The 18,691-nt window shown below is 42.8% G+C and overlaps 2 protein-coding genes across 2 annotated transcripts; both read right to left on the reverse strand.

Moving 5' to 3' along the window:
* Nucleotides 1–636: 636 nt before the first annotated feature.
* LOC120729899 (tapasin-related protein-like) lies at nucleotides 637–5,702 on the reverse strand. The gene is made up of 7 exons (XM_040025873.1): nucleotides 5,102–5,702; nucleotides 4,807–4,983; nucleotides 4,436–4,711; nucleotides 3,079–3,408; nucleotides 2,087–2,422; nucleotides 1,934–2,017; nucleotides 637–1,767 (listed from the first exon to the last, which is right to left on the reverse strand). Exons 1-7 carry the CDS (start codon nucleotides 5,145–5,147, stop codon nucleotides 1,736–1,738), a joined length of 1,281 nt encoding a protein of 426 aa, XP_039881807.1. The 5' UTR covers nucleotides 5,148–5,702; the 3' UTR covers nucleotides 637–1,735.
* An 878-nt stretch (nucleotides 5,703–6,580) lies between these two features.
* Nucleotides 6,581–18,688, reverse strand: LOC120729905 (tapasin-like). Its single transcript, XM_040025884.1, has 7 exons — nucleotides 18,046–18,688; nucleotides 17,728–17,904; nucleotides 17,373–17,648; nucleotides 16,757–17,086; nucleotides 14,856–15,182; nucleotides 14,703–14,786; nucleotides 6,581–8,514 (listed from the first exon to the last, which is right to left on the reverse strand). The coding sequence occupies exons 1-7, from the start codon at nucleotides 18,092–18,094 to the stop codon at nucleotides 8,486–8,488; spliced, it is 1,272 nt and encodes a 423-aa protein (XP_039881818.1). The 5' UTR covers nucleotides 18,095–18,688; the 3' UTR covers nucleotides 6,581–8,485.
* Between the last annotated feature and the right edge of the window lie 3 nt (nucleotides 18,689–18,691).

An 18,691-nucleotide genomic window follows, 5' to 3' on the forward strand; every position in this document is an offset into this window, starting at 1 on the left:
TGATGAACTTTACTATTAATAGTTTGTTACAAATTTCTATTCCTATTCTGGTCAAATTGGGCTTCAGTGTTTGTTTACTGTACAGCTCCAGATCCAGGTGGCAGCAAGTCAGAATGTTGTTATCTATGTATGTCAGCAGCAGCCTGTATTCAGTTTGAATATTGCTATAAACTGATATGGATCAGTTTATCTTTTATTCACTGCAACATTTAACATTTGGGTGATGGCACAAAGACTGAGAGAGAGGAGGATAGAGAGGGAGTAGGGTGAAGACAGCAAAGAGAGAGAGCAAAAAGAAACAGGTAAGAGTAGACATGTAGTCACATTCACCAAAAATTATAAAGCTGTAGCTTCATTTTTTACCCACATTTATTAATGATGATTTCACGTATCTAAGTAGTGGGTTGTACTGTTGTTGATTATTTGGAACACCAACCTGCTGTTATAGTAATTATAAGATTATATTTTTATCATTTTCCAACAAATACAATTCCAGGAATATGGAGAGAGACACACAGAGTCAGAGAGAACAGACTACAAATCTGTTCTCCACTCGTGAAATTAGGGTACATGATGCTTTGTGCTGAGTCTGCATAACAAAGGAAGCATTTGTATGAATTCAAAAACATATAAAACAACTCTATTACAAGTTTGCTTCATGTACAAGGTCTATGCAGGGATTTTCCATTGTTTATACTATATAATGCTACTTTAAGTGCTTGGTGACTCAGTGAGCTGGCTCTATGTGATTAAGAAACTGAAATAGTGCCTCTTTAATGACTGAGCCTTTGCCTCAGTTTGGATCCATGCTAAAATGGGTGGATTAGATTGAAATCTATCATAATTCACTCTGAATTATTCTTAGAAACAACAATAGGTCATCCAAGTAACTCATTTCCTTTTGAAGGTGACATTGTGATGTTAATCCAAATGAGTTAAGGTTTGCAAGTGTGAAAAAGGTTGATGACATTTGCAAACAGCATGTTCCATTACTAATAAATAAAGGCACTGCATACATGACTGGGAGCTGAACCCCCCCCCCCCCCCCCCCCCCCAACCCCCCCAAAAAAAGGTTTAAACCTAGAATTGCCCGTGCTCTCCAAACATCATCTTACTTGGTTTATTTTTCACCTGAGTGTTTAAATAAAAGCTTATAGTAAAGGTAGTGCATATTTTATTTATCACAGATTTTACATTGGATGCCCTTCCTGATGCAACCCTCCTGTTTATCCAGCCTTGATAAACCAGCACTAGAAGTACACTAGCTTGGTTTGCATTTCATTCCAGTCTGAAAGAGATCTTTCTGTTCCTGTTTGCTAACCTGAATCTACAGTGGATTCATTCTTTTCAGCATCCTTATTATATTTATTAATTTTACAGTAATCTTCATTTAGTAAACTGACATTCAGTTTCCAATAGTCTGTTTTTATTCAGCTCTATATAGAACCTTGTCTCCCCAGTGTTTAGTCCAAAAAGTGTCTCGTGCATCAGAAGAATCAGTCCTGGCTCCTGAATCCACTGGCTCAGCAGCTGCTAACCCGTAATCTTCAGTAGTTTTAATGTTATTGCACTGTTTTACATTCATACATGCAGGAGTTTACACATCGACACAAATCTACCTTTCACTGGTGTTTCTATGGGGACCCCAGAAAGGACAGTTTGCCAGCCAGCCTTGTGTGTTGAGAATGGGGCCACATCCTCTCGCTCTGATTCCAGTCCTCCAGTTTGTTTGTTTTTATATCGCCTTACCCGCTAACGTTCTCCATGCTGTGAAGAAAAATGACAATTACCCTCTAGAACATCAACGAGTTATGTCATAATGATCTTCATATTACATGCTTTCATGTCAGTGACTCCAAAACAGCAAGCTCGTGTGACTGTATTCTTTCCTTGTGTGTGTGGTTTGATGTAGCAGCAGGTCTGTATCACTCACCTGAGTGCAGGTAGCGCCGCTTCACATACAACAGCAGGATCATAACAGAGCCCACAGCGAGGTACAACATCCAGTTTGTTGGCTCTGAAACAGAACACACATCAAGCTCTGCTGCTCCCAGATGCTAGCTCCTAGTATTACACTGAGACTCACCTTCCACAATCAGGGTGAAGCTCTTTGTGATGGGCACTTTCAGGGACTGATGGGAAACGCTGCATGTGAACCTTTTCCCAGAGTCCCTGAGCGAAGCCTGGAGGTAGAAGAAGCCCGACAACGAGAAGGTCATGTCCCGATTTTCTTTGTGGTAGGAAAGGAAGACATTCTCCAGTGACCTGGGATGTGGAGCGTCCAACATGACTGGATCCTGCTCGTACCAAATTATCTCCACATCCCGAGGGTAGTAGCTGTTTGCCCCACACACAATCTTCCTCTTGTTACCCTCCACTAGTGAGAGACTGGGTCCCACATTGAGGGAGACATGGGGAGGCTCTGAGGAAAGCAAAAAACATTACTTTAAAAGCTGAAACGAACAGTGGCTTTTCTGCTGACTTTCTATATTTCTGAGTTCTAAAAAACACCTCCACACCATACGACTTTTATCACATAAGATGAGAATGAACACTTTAAGAACCTGATTTGCTTTTTTTAAAAAAAGAAAAAAAGACTGAATAAAAAAAAAAAAAAAAAGAGTTAAAAAAAATTTTTGTCAGCATTTACAAAGATACTTTTACACGCTATTTTGCCCTATTCAGGAGACATGGTTTTGCAGACATGTTCATGTGCAGCCCTCCAACAGCGTGTAGCCTGATGGCGATGACGCTATGCTGATAATGCTGAAAAGTGGGCGTGAACAGCAGAGTGAGTGACAGCAGGCATGCAACAGGAAACAGCGACGGACTGGTTCTACCACATATTTTTGACGTTGCTCCTGATAGCAGCAGACTCCAGCAAACTTTAAACAGTAATAATAAGAGTATTTATGGTTGTCACACTATGCTGTACACATCACAAACAGCTTTTTCACAGTCCACCTTAAACTCCATCCACTTAAACTCCATCAATAAATGTGGTTGAAAGCATATAAGCACAATTTAGTATTAGTACTTTTGTCCATGGCCTATGAACTCTCTGACTGTTTTCCTCACCTTCAATCTGCAGATTTATATCCACCCTGCCGAATAGTGGATTCACGGACACTGAACAAATGTAGGTCCCTTCACTGCTTATCATGGTGGAGGCGAGGGTGTAGGAGGCATCTCCGGCTGCAAAGGCACGTAGTCCAACACCACTTCCTTGGGTCTGTCCTGTGCGCCTGTTGTAACTGAAGAGCTTGGTCCTCTCACCGTGGTGCTGCTTGTGCCACTCCACAGTGACCTTTGCACCCTTGTGGTCGACATCAAACTGGCAGTGGAGCTTTTGCTGGAACTTCAGGCGTGCTTTAACTGAGGGAGTCTGTGTTTTGATGACCATGGCGACTGTGGAAAAAGTGTGACAAACATGAACACATGCGAGTTGTTAAGCACATTTCTCAATACAAGTGTCCAATAACAGTGTAGGAGCCATGGGAAAGGCCATCTTTCATTTGTGTATTGAAAGTTGAAGATGAACCCTAAGTGGTGCAACATTTCTTAAATCTGAAATGTGACACCTCTGGCAATCCCTAATTCTAGGCCATTACGGCTGAAGATTCCTGGTTAGCTGGGTACATATACCACTCAGTTAACAAACCACCTGGGTACAGCCTACTGTGCATATAGCTTAACACAAGGATCCTTACCTCATATCTGTGTACATGTGTTTATTTGTCTCATCCATGTAATCATTAACACCAACTGGCTGATATTAGTTACACAGACACAGGTTCCTGTTACATGCATGCAATCTTCCTCATTAACTCAGTACCATTGTTCCACATGACAACACTTTCTTATCTTTAATTAGCTTAAAAATTCCTGCACACGTTGAGGAAATCCAAAGCACCTGCCACAGATGCTCTTTGTTGTCATTAATGATGCATTCAACCACATCTTATAGGACAAATACACATTTGTTCTGGGACACACCCAGCGTGCACTCTCTCTCAAATAAATACTAATATTTCTAGGTTATGTGCTGGTGTAATACATTTTGTAGATATGTAAATATGTCATCAGGTGAGACTGCTGATGTCTAACTTTGATTGTAGTTCTTCATTTAATTATTAATCAGACTGACCAAATTAATGTATTTTATGAGAAGAATTAAGTACATTTTTATTATTTCATTATTTTAATTATTTTATGAACATTTTATTATTTGTTTTAATGGATGGTTAGTCATTTGTAATCAAGTTAATTGTTTTATTTTCCTTCAGTCAAAGTTTGTTCCCATAATATTTATATTTTCTTCCTTTATGGGGTCTGGCACAGCAATACTAACGACTAGTCATAACTCCAACAAAAAACAAACTTTTAAGACAAATATATTCAGTTTTAGTCTGAAATCCTCATATGTTCAGTTTACCTGTGGTGGTGAGTACCTCTCTGTTAGGGATGGGGGGCCATTTGTGGTAGTCTGGCCGTCCTGGGGGAGGCTGGTCGAAGGGGCGCCTGAGGAAGCTGGTGATGGTGAAGAGGCCCCTGCTGTGTCTGAGGATGCAGGTAAACCAGTGGTTGTACTCATGGGCACCGAGGACAGGCCAGCGGACGTAACCGCCCTCTGTGCTGTATCTGTGCAGCTCACACTTCAGCTGCTCTGCCTCCACCCCCTCCACATACTGCAGCAGATCCAACTTTGATCCTAGAAGACAATAAAATAAACTCTAACACACTGTTGTTGTTGTTGTTGTTCATGTTGTTTTCAGCCTTCTCCTCATGCAGGCTGCAGTAACTCACTGGTGATCAGGAAAGTGATGGCGTTTGGGTTAACAGGAGCATCTCCTTTCTGACCAAACTGAAGTATAGCCTCTCTGTGGATGAGCTGAGTCTCTGTGTGGTTGTCCTTATTCAAAAACACACGCTCATCAATGAAGTAGCAGGGCAGCCACAGGATCTGATGGACACTCCACACACCTGAACGACACACACACGGGCATAGAAAATCAAACAGTGTTAAGTTCATGTGGTAGCCTGTAGTGCCGATACTTGTTGCTGACCTACACACAAGCTGTAATCTGTGACAATAACTCACCTGCACTTAGAGACCAGTAAATAAATATCGTGAATATTAAACTCATGATTCTTCCCCTGTGCCCTCCACGGTCATACCCCTTGCTGCGCGATTGTCACAGGAAGTTTGTCGGGATACTTTCACTTTCACTCTGCAGGGGTGAATGCTGTGCAGAACAGGATAACGAGCTGCTCACAGAAGAAAATAACAACAACAAAAAAAAATCTAGAATATTTGCTGTTAAATTGCGTTAATTTCCCCGGATAGCCTGTACAGGTGTCCTAATTATTTTATTGTCAGTCATTATGAGGATGACTGTGTGTCCTGTGTAAACTACTGTCTGTGCTGTGTCATACATAAAAGCTGGATTTTTACCGATTCGTTTTCCCACAAAGATCTATTGTAAATTCACGGCGAATAGTTTTGTTTTTGTCTTTTGTTTTTTTTTTGGTGGGGGGTCTTTTTTTGTTTAACTGTATTAAACTTGCAGTACCTTTGTTGTCCTGAAGTGTCGCTGTGAAAACTGACCGCATGAAAATACCAGATCAATAGAGAGAAGTCCTGAAATTCAACGTCGTACAAGAGAACTTTGCCTGGAGCCTGGGGCTCGCTCGGGCCACTTCGGAGGTGGGGTTCCCACGGCCTCTCGGCCTGGGGCTCGGTCACTCAGGCACAGCTGGCTGCCGGCGGAGCTCACGGGCGCGTCACTGCAACCCCCCCTGGCTTCTGCTCCGCGGCTGCTGAGTGAGCCCTCATCTGGGACTCTCCTCAGCTCTTACTGGGACAGTGGCGCGGCTGCCCCTCTGTTGGTCTTCCTTGGTCTCTTGTGTTCTGGGGGCCTCTGGATGTCTGGAGTTTTGATCTCCTCCATACCTGCTTCATGCCCTGGAGGACGGGGCTGTGCCCCCCCCCCCCACACCCTCTTGCAGATCATTACATGAAGGACCCTTTTTAAAAAACAAGCGCGTCCATGCTCACAGGTGTACACACGGCCGATCACACCCACAAACTACACCCTTTTTGGCTCCTACCTCAAAGCACACTGTGTTCTGTTGATCTTATGTGCTGCACAATAATGTTTAATATTTAGTATTTACTGTCATATTCCCATATATCATTGTGATGTTGTTTATTCTATTACTCTTGTTCTCTTCTGCTTGTTTTCTTTTTTCTTTCTCAACAGGTGATCCAGGTGATCGATATATGCATTTTCTTTTTCTGCCCATTCTGTTGGTTTTTGTTTTTTGCCCTTCTCCCCCGTCCCTCTTCTCAGCTGTTTCTCTTTCCCTCTTTCTTTCCCCCAGTCAAGTCTGTCCCGTATTCAGCAAGTGAAAATAAAATAAACAATAAAAGGTGAATCAAATGGACCATTATGGCAAGGCTGGGATGGTCAATTTGGTAAAGTAAATCTGTTGGGCATCTTTCTTTGCCTTTAGACAATAATTCTGATGGCAAAAGAGCCAACCGGGACAGGCAAAAAAAAAACAAAAAAACAAAAAAAACTGTATTAAACTTGCAGTACCTTTGTTGTCCTGAAGTGTCGCTGTGAAAACTGACCGCATGAAAATACCAGATCAATAGAGAGAAGTCCTGAAATTCAACGTTGTACAAGTGAACTTTTCCACCCAATTTTATTAATGAACAATAGCAATACGAACAGATGAGGCGCTTATCCACCAAACAAAAATAAATTATACAAAGGCTGAGTGTTTAGGAGACATATCAAGAGACATATCAAATACAATAAATATTAAAAATATTAATTAACATGAAAAAAGCATAAGCATAAAAAAAAAAGTTCCTAAAGAAAAAAAGAGTCCTGATACCAAAGCCCCAAAACATATTCCATACTGTTTTATTGAATCCTGTTGGACTGTAACCAACTCCTCCTGTGATTCCAGAAAGCCTGCAGTGATTCAGTGTGGAAAAAGCACCACACTTTCTATATCATCTTCACAGAATACTCAGGTGGTCATATCCAAGTAAAACCAACTAAAGCCTGAATGATTATTTTGTTGGTAAATTCATTTACAATTTTGAATTTCTCTTCTTTCCCTTTGGGAGGAAGAGGGAGTGAAATATGCTTACTCCTTGTTACATGAACCTCCTCAGCCTCAAATTCCTTCAAAATAGAAGAAGATTAGACTTTCTGCAACTGAATGCTTCTAAAAACCTTTTGTACATTTATCATCACAAAAGTCAATTGCTGCTATGCAGAGCTGTCTGAGTCCAGGAGAAGTCTCAGAGTACACAATGTCTTCTTTATCCATCCATCTTGAAGGCAGTGGGATAAGTTTTTATCTCATCTCAGAAGGATGGTTTGTCCAGTTTAACCTATGCAGCATTCTCTTTTCCAATGTCTCAAAGTGATTTAAGATATAGATAATGCAATTTTAATTTAGTAAACAAATTTTGTTATACAAAGAAAATAAATGTGGTTAAAAGTGTTGATGCATTTGGTATAAATGCAACTGAATTTGGAGTTTATGGATTGCGTGTTCAAGCTTCTTTCCAAATCCAAAGTAGTGCAAAGTTTTCATTTGAAAAAGATGTCTGACATCATCAAATGCACTACAAAAATATAAGAATACAATATATCCATGCTCTTGAATTAAATAGGCTTCCATCAGTACAATCTGACATCAGTCCAGTGTTATTACAACTGACCATCTGTTCTAAAATTGCTGTGAGCTGGTATGTCCCTGTATATTTCTTTGAAGCCATCATCAGGATCACTGAATTCAGATCCTCAGTTTTCAGCTCTGATTCACATAATCTTTGAAAGAGTCCTGAGTATACAGGATAACATCCTGAATCCAAAAGAGTAATCTGTGGAGCATAAACTGTAATAAAAAGTAACTACTTATTTGTTAGTACTTCAGAAAACTATTTGCCAACAGACTTGTGATTGACTTACATTGGATGTCTCAATCACTGATATCTAAATTAATAAAACATGACGAACTCTTCATACCTGATAAAAAAGAAGCCATCAAACTTTTGCCCTTTTGCAAACTAAAAAAGGGCCTCTCTTAAAAAGCCCTGAAATTTAATGACCCAAACAAAACTGTAATGTTTACCATGAATTTTAACAAAGAAAAATAAAATAAAATACAGCACTTGTTCAAGTCAACCAGTTCACTAGCTGGTAACCCATCATTTTAAGCAGAGTTGTAATGCACTGCCTCACTGTCACACATGGAATGCAGGAGTTCACCAGCCCTCAGTCCGTCGATGTATCTGTGAAGACTCTGAAGGAAGACTCATTTAGCAGCTCACCTCTCTTATTCAGTCTGTGGCCACAACCTCTTCCTTTCTTCCTTTCAATTCAATTCCATTTTATTTGTACAACACCAAAACAACAGTCATCTCAAGGTATTTGCCATTCCCTTTTTTGTTTTTATATCACCTTACCTGCACCAACTTTCTCCACACTGTGGAGGGAAAAAAAACAATAATTACTTTAAAGAACTTCAGCATCTCACATGTAATACAACAAGTTCGGAAAGAGCTGGGACAGTGTATGAAATCTGAATAAAAGCAGAATGTAATGCTTTACACATCTCATGATCCCATATCTTATTCACAAACATTGAAAACATATCAAATGTTAAAACTGATAAAATGGAAAATTTAAAGAAACACAAATAGTTCATTTTGATTTTAATGGCTTATTTATTGTGAGGGTCCCAGGGGGCTGGAGTCTGTCACACCTACTGCAAGGTGAGAGGCGGGGTACACCCCGGACAGGCTGCCTGTCTGTCACAGGGCTAACACAGAGAGACATACAACCTTTCATGGGTAATTTAGAATTACCACTTAACTCAACCCCAATAACTGTATGTCTTTGGACTGAGGATAGGCTCCAGATACCCTGCAACCCTGATAAGGATAAATGTAAGAGAATGGGTGGATGGAATTTGATGGCAGTAACTCTATGGTGTGGAGCTGTGTATTGAGTGTATCAAACCCAAATGCAGAAATCAGGATTCGGGAGTGAACTGATAAGGCTGGGACATAAAGGAAAGGAAAAAAAAAAAAAAAAAAAAAAAAAAAAATCAGGAATGATGACACCACAGGCCTTAAACCATACACAAGCACAGGAGACAAACAACGCCTAACATACAACATGAAGTACCTAAACATGGAATTACAAAGAGGAAAGGAACACAACCTAATAACCCAGAACAGAGCCCAGAGAAGTAAAACTAAGGCCTCAAACTAGAAACACTACACAATTATCAGTAAACTGCCACAATACCGAAATGAGATTAGGTCTGATACAAGAACACAACAGAGGCAGGAACACATAACGAACTAAATGGATACAAAATAGACTAAAAACCCAGAAGGGAACTAGATCAGAAAAACAACTTTTCCCCCCATTAAACCTGTCCTGCCTCGCAGCTTTTGTAATCCGAATTATTAGCTCAAATCAAATCAATCAAATCACTTTTATTGTCACATCACATGTGCAGGTACATTGGTACAGCACATGTGAGTGAAATTCTTGTGTGCGAGCTTCACAAGCAACAGAGTTGTGCAAAATACAATAATGTAAACAAGCAAAATACAAGAATGGCTACATCTGAAACTAATAAATATATGTACAATATATAATAGTATATGCATTTCTGGATGTGTATACTAAATATTTTTCTACGTGTGTGTGTGTGTGTGTGTACACATATTTTACAAATTAAATAGAGTAAACAATAAATAAAATATATAAAATATACAGAGTTGAGACATGTGCAAAACAGTGGCGTTACTGTACAGTATGGAGTGCATAATGTTAAAGTTCCAGTAGTGAAGCTGAGGTGTCTATGACGTGTTCAGCAGTCTGATGGCCTGGTGGAAGAAGCTGTCTCTCAGTCTGCTGGTACGGGACCGGATGCTGCAGAACCTCCTTCTTGAGGGAAGTAGTCTGAACAGTTTATGGCTGGGGTGACTGGAGTCCTTGATGATCCTCCCCGCTTTCCTCAGGCACCGCTTCCTGTAGATGTCTTGGAGGGAGGGAAGCTCACCTCCAATTATCCGTTCAGAGCACCGCACTACTCGCTGGAGAGCTTTGCAGTTGTAGGCGGTGCTGTTGCCATACCAGGTGGTGATGCATCCAGTGAGGATGCTCTCAATGGCACAGTGATAGAAGGTCCTGAGGATGCGGGGGCTCATGCCGAATCTTTTCAGTCTCCTGAGAAAGAAGAGGCGCTGCTGCGCCTTCTTCACTGTTTTGTTTGTGTGTACTGACCACGTAAGATCCTCAGCCAGATGTACACCAAGGAAGCGGAAGCTGCTCACTCTCTCCACAGCAGCGCCGTTGATGGTGATGGGGGTGTGTACTTCTCTGCACCTCCGGAAGTCCACTATCAACTCCTTTGTCTTTGCGACGTTGAGGGTGAGATGGTTGTCTTGACACCAGTGGGTCAGGGCGCTGACCTCCTCCCTGTAAGCCGTCTCATCACCATTGGTGATAAGACCCACCACTGTAGTGTCGTCCGCAAACTTCACAATGATGTTGGAGTTGTTAGTGGCTGTGCAGTCGTAGATGTAGAGTGAGTATAGGAGAGGGCTCAGTACACACCCCTGTGGAGCACCAGTGTTCAGTGTGATGGGGGATGAGGTGATGCTGCCCAGTCTGACCACTTGGCGTCTGTCAGACAGGAAGCTAAGGATCCAGCTGCAGAGGGAGCTGCTCAGTCCTAGATCCTGCAGTTTCCTGTCCAGCTTCGAAGGAACGATGGTATTGAATGCTGAGCTGTAATCTACAAACAGCATTCTCACATACATGTCTCTCTTCTCCAGGTGTGACAGGGCAGTATGTAGTGTCAGGGCTATGGCATCATCAGTGGACCTGTTGTGGCAGTATGCAAACTGTAGAGGGTCCAGTGAGTCGGGTAGTGCAGAGCAGATGAAGTCCCTGACCAGCTTCTCGAAGCATTTGCTTACGATGGGGGTCAGGGCTACAGGTCGCCAGTCGTTCAATGAGGAGATGGTGGAGGATTTGGGTACAGGGACGATGGTGGCCATTTTGAAGCAGGCTGGGACTACAGACAGAGAGAGGGAAAGGTTGAAGATGTGCGTGAACACTCCAGCCAGCTGAGCCGCGCATGACTTGAGGACGCGGCCGGGAATCCCGTCCGGACCAGTAGCTTTGCGTGCGTTCACCTTCCTGAAGCACCTCCGCACATCCTCCTCAGACACAGTGTGCGACCTGACGTCATCCGCGGTGCGCACACTGTCCGGTCTTATGGTGTTCGCTGTGTCGAATCTAGCGTAGAATACGTTTAGATCCTCACACAGAGAGGCCGTGGTCTGCGGTGTGCTGGTTTTCCCTCTAAAGTCTGTGATCGTGTTTAGTCCCTGCCACATACTCCGAGGGTTGTCAAACTGTTGCTCCACCCTGTCCCTGTACTCACGTTTGGCTGCTTTGATCGTCTTACGGAGTTGGTAATGTGCGTGTTTGTAGTCCGATGTGTTCGCGGAGGCAAAGGCGGTGCTCCGTGCCGCCAGTGCCGCGCGAACATCTCCGTTAATCCAGGGTTTTTGATTTGGGAAGGATTTAACTGTTCTGGATGGGACGACATCTTCCACGCATTTCCTGATAAATCCGCAAACTGAGTCTGTGTACTCATCAATGTCCCTAGCAGCCACGTGAAACATTTCCCAGTCCGCGTGATCAAAACAGTCCCGCAGCGCAGACTCCGATTGGTCCGTCCAACAGTGCACCGCCCTCCGGGTTGGAGCTTCCTGTTTCAGCTTCTGCCTGTAGGCGGGCAGGAGCAGGATGGAGCGGTGATCTGATTTGCCGAATGGGGCGCGGGGGAGGGCTTTGTACGCATCCCGGAAAGAGGTGTAGCAGTGGTCGAGTAGCCGGTCTCCACGCGTGTTAAAATGGATGTGTTGGTGGAGTTTGGGTGAGACTTTCTTCAGGTTTCCCTTATTAAAGTCTCCGGCTGTGATAAACGCCGCCTCTGGGTGTGCGGTGTCCTCGCTGCTGATCGCGCTGTACAGTTCCCTGAGTGCTCGGTCAGTGTCGGCTTGTGGGGGAATGTAAACAGCCGTAATAATCACTGCTGTAAATTCCCTCGGTAGCCAGAATGGCCGGCACTTAATCATCAGGTACTCCAGGTCCGGTGAGCAGAATGATTTGACCGGGTGCACGTTCGCATAATCACACCAGCTGTTGTTGATCATGAAACACACACCACCGCCTCTGCTTTTCCCAGTAAGATCCTGTGACCTGTCCGCGCGATGCACGGAGAACCCCGGTAGTTGTATTGCGGAGTCCGGTACCTTGTCCGATAGCCAGGTTTCTGTGAGGCAGATCACGCAGCAGTCCCGCATCTCTCGCTGGAATGAGATCCGTGCCCGAAGCTCGCACAGCTTGTTCTCCAGAGACTGCACATTAGCCAGTAATAAACTGGGTAACGGTGGTCTGTTAGTGCGCCGTCTCAGTCGAACCAGAACGCCAGATCTTCTCCCTCTGCGTCGGCGTTTGCGGCCTCCAGGGCCAGAGAACAAAGGCGTCTCAGGTGAGATGAATGGGGGGTCTGCAAACGGAGCGTCCGTGTTGCAAAACTTGAACTCCGGAAAGTTATAAGAAAGACCGTCTTTTATGTCCAGTAAGGTTTGTCGGTCGTACACAAGGAGACATGTGCTACTCGCGAAAAAATGAAGGAAAAGTAAAATTAAACACAGAAAAAAGCTGTTGCTTGGGGGAGCTCGCGACGAGGCTGCCATACTCGGCGCCATCTTGGATCATCATCTGACTCCCATGTTGTGCCAAACATATTTCGCTTTTCCAAGATGAGCGCCATAAAATCTCTATATGCTCCTCCTGTTTGTGTGTTTCTGTATTCGTTTATGTATTCATTTCTATTAGTGTTATTTCAGTTCACTGTGTTCAACTCCTTTTTTGCGTTTACGTGTGGACGAGGAATACAGAGTTCGTCACGCAACATCAAAGGTATGTGCCTAATTTCACGTCACGCTGTGCGCCACGTTATTGTTTACATGAGATGAATTGCAGAATCGCAGATAGAGACAAAATACTGTTAATCTGACTATCTTCAGTTTTTACACGCTTACATATACACACGCAGTTACTATCCCTCCATTTAGAAAGGCAGAGGCGTCACTGTGTGATTATTTTACGTGTAGTTGTTTTTTTCCTGTGTAATAATATTCAACATTGCTATCAATACATTTTTCAAAAAATGCCTCTCTGTGCAAAATGGGTTCAAAAACATAAACAGCTGTAGGTTTGTCCGCGATTTGAACTGGGGGAACAAATCGTGGCAGGATGAGCCTGATATTATTTTTATCCCGCTGTAACTTGTATACTGTATAAAGAGCAAACATCTCCGAAATGTCAGGAGTAGTTATTTATTACAACAAGTGTTTGTGAACTAAAACTCAAGAATGTGGGATACTGTTTGTCCGTGATTTGGAGAGCCCAGCGCTGCTCCCGACAAGGGGAAAACCAATTATGCAGGGGAGACCTACCTCGGCACTTGTGCAGGTGAAACCAAAGGGAAGATATGCTTCACCATATTTTCTAGTCTTTGGCTTAGAATGAAGTTGGTTTGGAAATATATTCAGCGATGCGATGCTTCATCTCCTGCTTTGCGTTTGTGTGGGCGCCCCGTGCTAGCAGTGTACAAGCGTTTTGGGTTTTATTTTCCCCTTTTCATACCGCGCCCCCCTTGCAATGGCTCCGCGCTCCCCTCTAGGGGGCGGGCCCCACACTTTGGGAAGCTCTGGGTTAACAGAAGTTCATATTTAGATTCTTCTTTGTGTGACAGAGCTTCAACCTGCATTTGTGGATGTGACCTGTATTCACAGACACTCACTTGTAGAGGTGTTCGTGAGCTTTGCATTGATTTCCATGACAGAATCCCTGTTTTTAAAGCATGGCCCAATTCTGATTGGATATTCTGCCTTGTCTATCGTCTGTTGCCTTTCATTTGCCAGGTGGCATATTATTTGATTAACTATCAAATTTAATGCTTCAATGCAACTATTTAAAAAAGAAATTGACCTTGTCCCTTAGACACATTCTCTGAACCTTTTGATGATATTATGTACAGGAAACTATGACATATTTAAAGTTTGCAATTTTATGGAACATTATTCTGAAATTGTTAAACAATTCTTAGACACTTCTGGGAAGCTCTGCCCCTCTGAGATGCTCTTTTTATACCCAGTCATGTTACTGACTCCAAAAATGTTTCTCCCGCTTTTTTTCAGTACTGCAGACTTTTCCAGACTTTTCTTGCCCAGCACCAACATTTTTTTCTGATATGTTGCTGTCATCAAATTCAATAGTCTAGTATTTTTCTCCGTAAATTTTGTCACTTTAGTCTTTTTACATGTTTTCCATTTTCTTTTAAATTCCAAATCATCCATTCTGTTTATTTATCTATATTAATAACTATTTTCTGTAGAATAAATATCATTTTCTCTAATATATGTTATTTATATTATTTTCTTTACATTTTACACACAACTTTGCAACTTTTTTAAAATTGGGGTTGAACATGCTTTATATGTCAGTTGATCCCAAACAGCAAGCACGTGCTCCTCAGGTGTGATTTAGCTGGAATTCTGTATCACTCACCTGAGTGCAGGTAGCGCCGCTTCACATACAACAGCAGGATCACAAAAGAGCCCACAACGAGGTACAAAATCCAGTTTGTTGGCTCTGAAACAGAATGCACATCAGGCTCTGCTCCTCCCAGCTGCTAGCTCCTAGTACTATACTGACACTCACCTTCCACAATCAGGGTGAAACTTTTTGTGATGGGCACTTTCAGGGACTGATGGGAGACGCTGCATGTGAACTTTTTCCCAGAGTCCCTGAGCGCAGCCTGGAGGTAGAAAACACCTGACAGCAAGAAGGTCATGTCCCCATTTACTTTGTGGCTGAACAGAACACTATGGTTTAGTGGCTTGGGATGTGGAGTGCCTGGATCCTCCTCGTACCAAATTATCTCCACATCCCGAGGGTAGTAGCCATTTGCCTCACACTTAACCATCAAGTCCTTGCCCTCCTGCAATAACAGGGTGGTTGCAACATTGAGGGAGACATGGGGAGACTCTGAGGAAAGGAGAGAGAAAAATAAATAATAATAGTAATTTCAATACCTAACAGCAGACATTTATTATAGTAACTGGGCTGTTTTATTTAATTCACTCGTTTTAATTTAATATTCTTTCAGGTCAAAACTGGTGACATTTAAAAGTTGAGATTTGGTCTGAGTTCCAGAATTCTAGGAAGTCAAATTTGGTAAGATGCATTTCAGGTTACACACTTAACAGAATAATTTAAAAAAAAAAGTTTCTGACCACACTTAGTGGAGTGTAGTGGAGTAACAATCCAACAAATGGATTTAACAGTTCATTAAAACTGAGATTTTTAAAAGGGTGCTGTATATTGACAACATATAAAAAGTACCATATAAAGATTTCAAATATCATGTCACATTTGACCTCTTACATTTCCTTCAAGGTCAATAGATTGATCTGAAGGTCAAAGTAATAAAATGCTATAAAGAGCTATTTAAAAATAGGTTTCTTACTCTCATTGTTTGTACTGACAACATATACAGTATCAGTCAGAGGTTTGGGCACAGCTTCTTATGGCAAGCACAACAGTCAATCATTACTTTAACAACTGAAGATCAGTCAGTCTGGAAAACTGCTAAAATTTTGAATGTATCCCCAAGTGCAGTCCCAAAAACCATCAAGCACTATGATGAAACTGGCTCACATGAGGACTGCCCCACAAAAGGAAGACCAAGAGTCACCTCTGCTGCGAAGGATAAATTCATCTGAGTCACCAGCCTCAGAAATCACAAGCTAACAGCACCTCAGATTAGAGCCCAGATAAATGCCACACAGATTTTCCAGTAGCAGACATCTCTACATGAACTGTTCAGTGAAGACTGTGCGAATGAGGCCTTTGTGGTCAAATAGCTGCTAAGAAAGCACCACTAAGGAAAAGCAGGCGAGGAGGTGTGATGGTGTGGGGGTGCTTTGCTGGTGACATGTTGGGGATTTATTCAAAATGGAAGGCACACTGAACCAGCATGGCTCCCACAGCATCCTGTAGCAACATGCCATCCCATCCGGTTTTCTATTAGTTGGACCATCATTTATTTTTCAACAGGACAATGACACCAAACACACCTCCAGGCTGTGTAAGGGCTATTTGACTGAGAAGGAGAGTGAGGAGTGCTGTGCCTGATGGCCTGGCCTCCACAGTCACCTGACCTAAACCCAAATGAGCTGGGTTGGGATGAGATGGACCACAGAGTGAAGGCAAAAGGGCCAAGGAGTGCTCAGCATCTCTGGAAATTCCTTCAAGACTGTTGGAAAACCATTTCAGGTGACTGCCTCATGAAGCTTATGGAGAGAATGCCATGAGTGTGCAAAGCAGTAATCAAAGCAAAGGGTGGCTATTTTAAAGAATCTAAAGTATATAAAATGTTTTGAGTTATTTCACGCTTTTTTGTTTACTGCATAATTCTATATGTGTTCATTCATAGTTTTGATTCCTTCAGTGAGAATCTACAATGTAAATAGTCATGAAAATAAACAAAAACCATTAAATGAGAAGGTGTGTCCAAACTGGTAGTATAGACATTTAGGGAATGATCCAATCCTATGTACCTTCAATCTGCAGATATATATCCACCTTGGTGAACAGTGGATTCACGGACACTGAACAAATGTAGGTCCCTTCACTGATCATTGTGGTGGAGGCGAGGGTGTAGGAGGCATCTCCAGCTGCAAGGGCACGTAGTCCGACACCGCTCCCCTCAGTCTGTCCTGTGTGCCTGTTGTAACTGAAGAGCTTGGTCCTCTCACCAGGGCGGTGCCTATGCCACTCTACAGTGACCTTTGCACCCTTGTGGTCAACATCAAACTGGCAGTGGAGCTTTTGCTGGGACTTCAGGCGTGCTTTAACTGAGGGAGTCTGTGTTTTGATGACCATGGCGACTGTGGAAACAGACGTGACAAACAACACAAGTGTCCTTTACTCAAACAGGTGACAACCACTTCCTGTATCTATGACATGACAATTATTTGGCCATCCACCATTCCAAGTCTATAACTATAACTGTCTCTCTATTTCTACTCTAATCTCCAAGATACAAACACAGTTTCTTTTCAGCACTCTGTCCTTGAACTTCTGCCACTGCAACAGGCAGGCAATTAACAAACCCCTAGGAGATGGTCTGTATGGCTCAAAAGAAAAAAACAGAATCCTCATATGTGAGTTTACCTGCGGTGGTGAGTACCTCTTTGTCAGCAATGACAGACCAGTTGTGGTAGTCTGGCTGCCCTGGGGGAGGCTGGTCAGAGGGGTGTCTAAGGGTGCCAGCGACTGTGAAGCGGCCCCTGCTGTGTCTGAGGATGCAGGTAAACCAGTGGTTGTACTCCCGGGCACCGAGGACAGGCCAGCGGACGTAACCGCCCTCTGTGCTGTATCTGTGCAGCTCACACTTCAGCTGCTCTGCCTCCACCCCCTCCACATACTGCAGCATATCCAACTTTGATCCTAGAAGACAATAAAATAAACACTAACACACTGTAGTTGTTTTTTCAGCCTTCTCCTCATGCAGGCTGCAGTAACTCACTGATGACCAGGAAAGTGATGGCGTTTGGGTTAACAGGAGCATCTCCTTTCTGACCAAACTGAAGTATAGCCTCTCTGGGGATGACCCGAGTCTCAGTGTGGTTGTCCTTGTTCAAATACAAACGCTCATCAATGAAGTAACAAGGCAGCCACTGGATCTGATGGACACTCCACACACCTGAATGACACGAATACATCAGTCAGACAGCATAGCCGTTGGAATTCATGCGGTAGACTAGAATATCTATAGTCACTGTTGACCTAACACGCATAAACTGACCTAAGCTAAGCTGTGACAACGTGTTGCACTACAACTCACCTGCACTTAGATACAAATAAACAAAAATCCTCAAGATTAAAACCGTCATTCTTCTCCACTGTCGAACTCCTTGTTGTCCGATGTCCACACAAAGTTTCTCTTGACACTTTCACTTTCATTTCAAAGGAAAAAGAAAAAAGGAGTGCGATTTCTGGCGTGATGAGCAGCTCGAAAACCAAACCTTTAAAAAAACATTAATCATAATCAAAAAAGTTAATAAAATCGAGAATATATGCTAGGAAGTTGCAAATAAATAAATAAATAAATCAGGATACAATGTCCTAGTTCTTTTTACAGCGTTCCTGTTTTAATGTTAGACGTAACATTATTGTAGCTGCAGCCTATCCCAGCTGCCACGTGGCCAGAGGTCTGTCTGGCAGGAAGACTGTGGTAGGTGCATATTTTACTTTATCCATTACCACACAAACGGACTCTAAACTGTGAGCGGTACCCGGTGTACTTGGAGTCACGGGGCAAATGTACTCCATATTTGATTCGAACTCAGGATTGCTGTAATGTGACTATGTGAACCACCGCACCACACAGTTTAATAAATAGTTCACAGCAGTTCATGAGGAGTCAACAGCTTGCAACAGGTGCTTTTGCTTTTGACTTTATATAAAACTCGTAGTATTGACTTTGCCCT

The sequence above is a fragment of the Simochromis diagramma genome, unplaced genomic scaffold, assembly GCF_900408965.1.
Source record: "Simochromis diagramma unplaced genomic scaffold, fSimDia1.1 OVJJ01000348.1, whole genome shotgun sequence".
NCBI lineage: Eukaryota > Metazoa > Chordata > Actinopteri > Cichliformes > Cichlidae > Simochromis > Simochromis diagramma.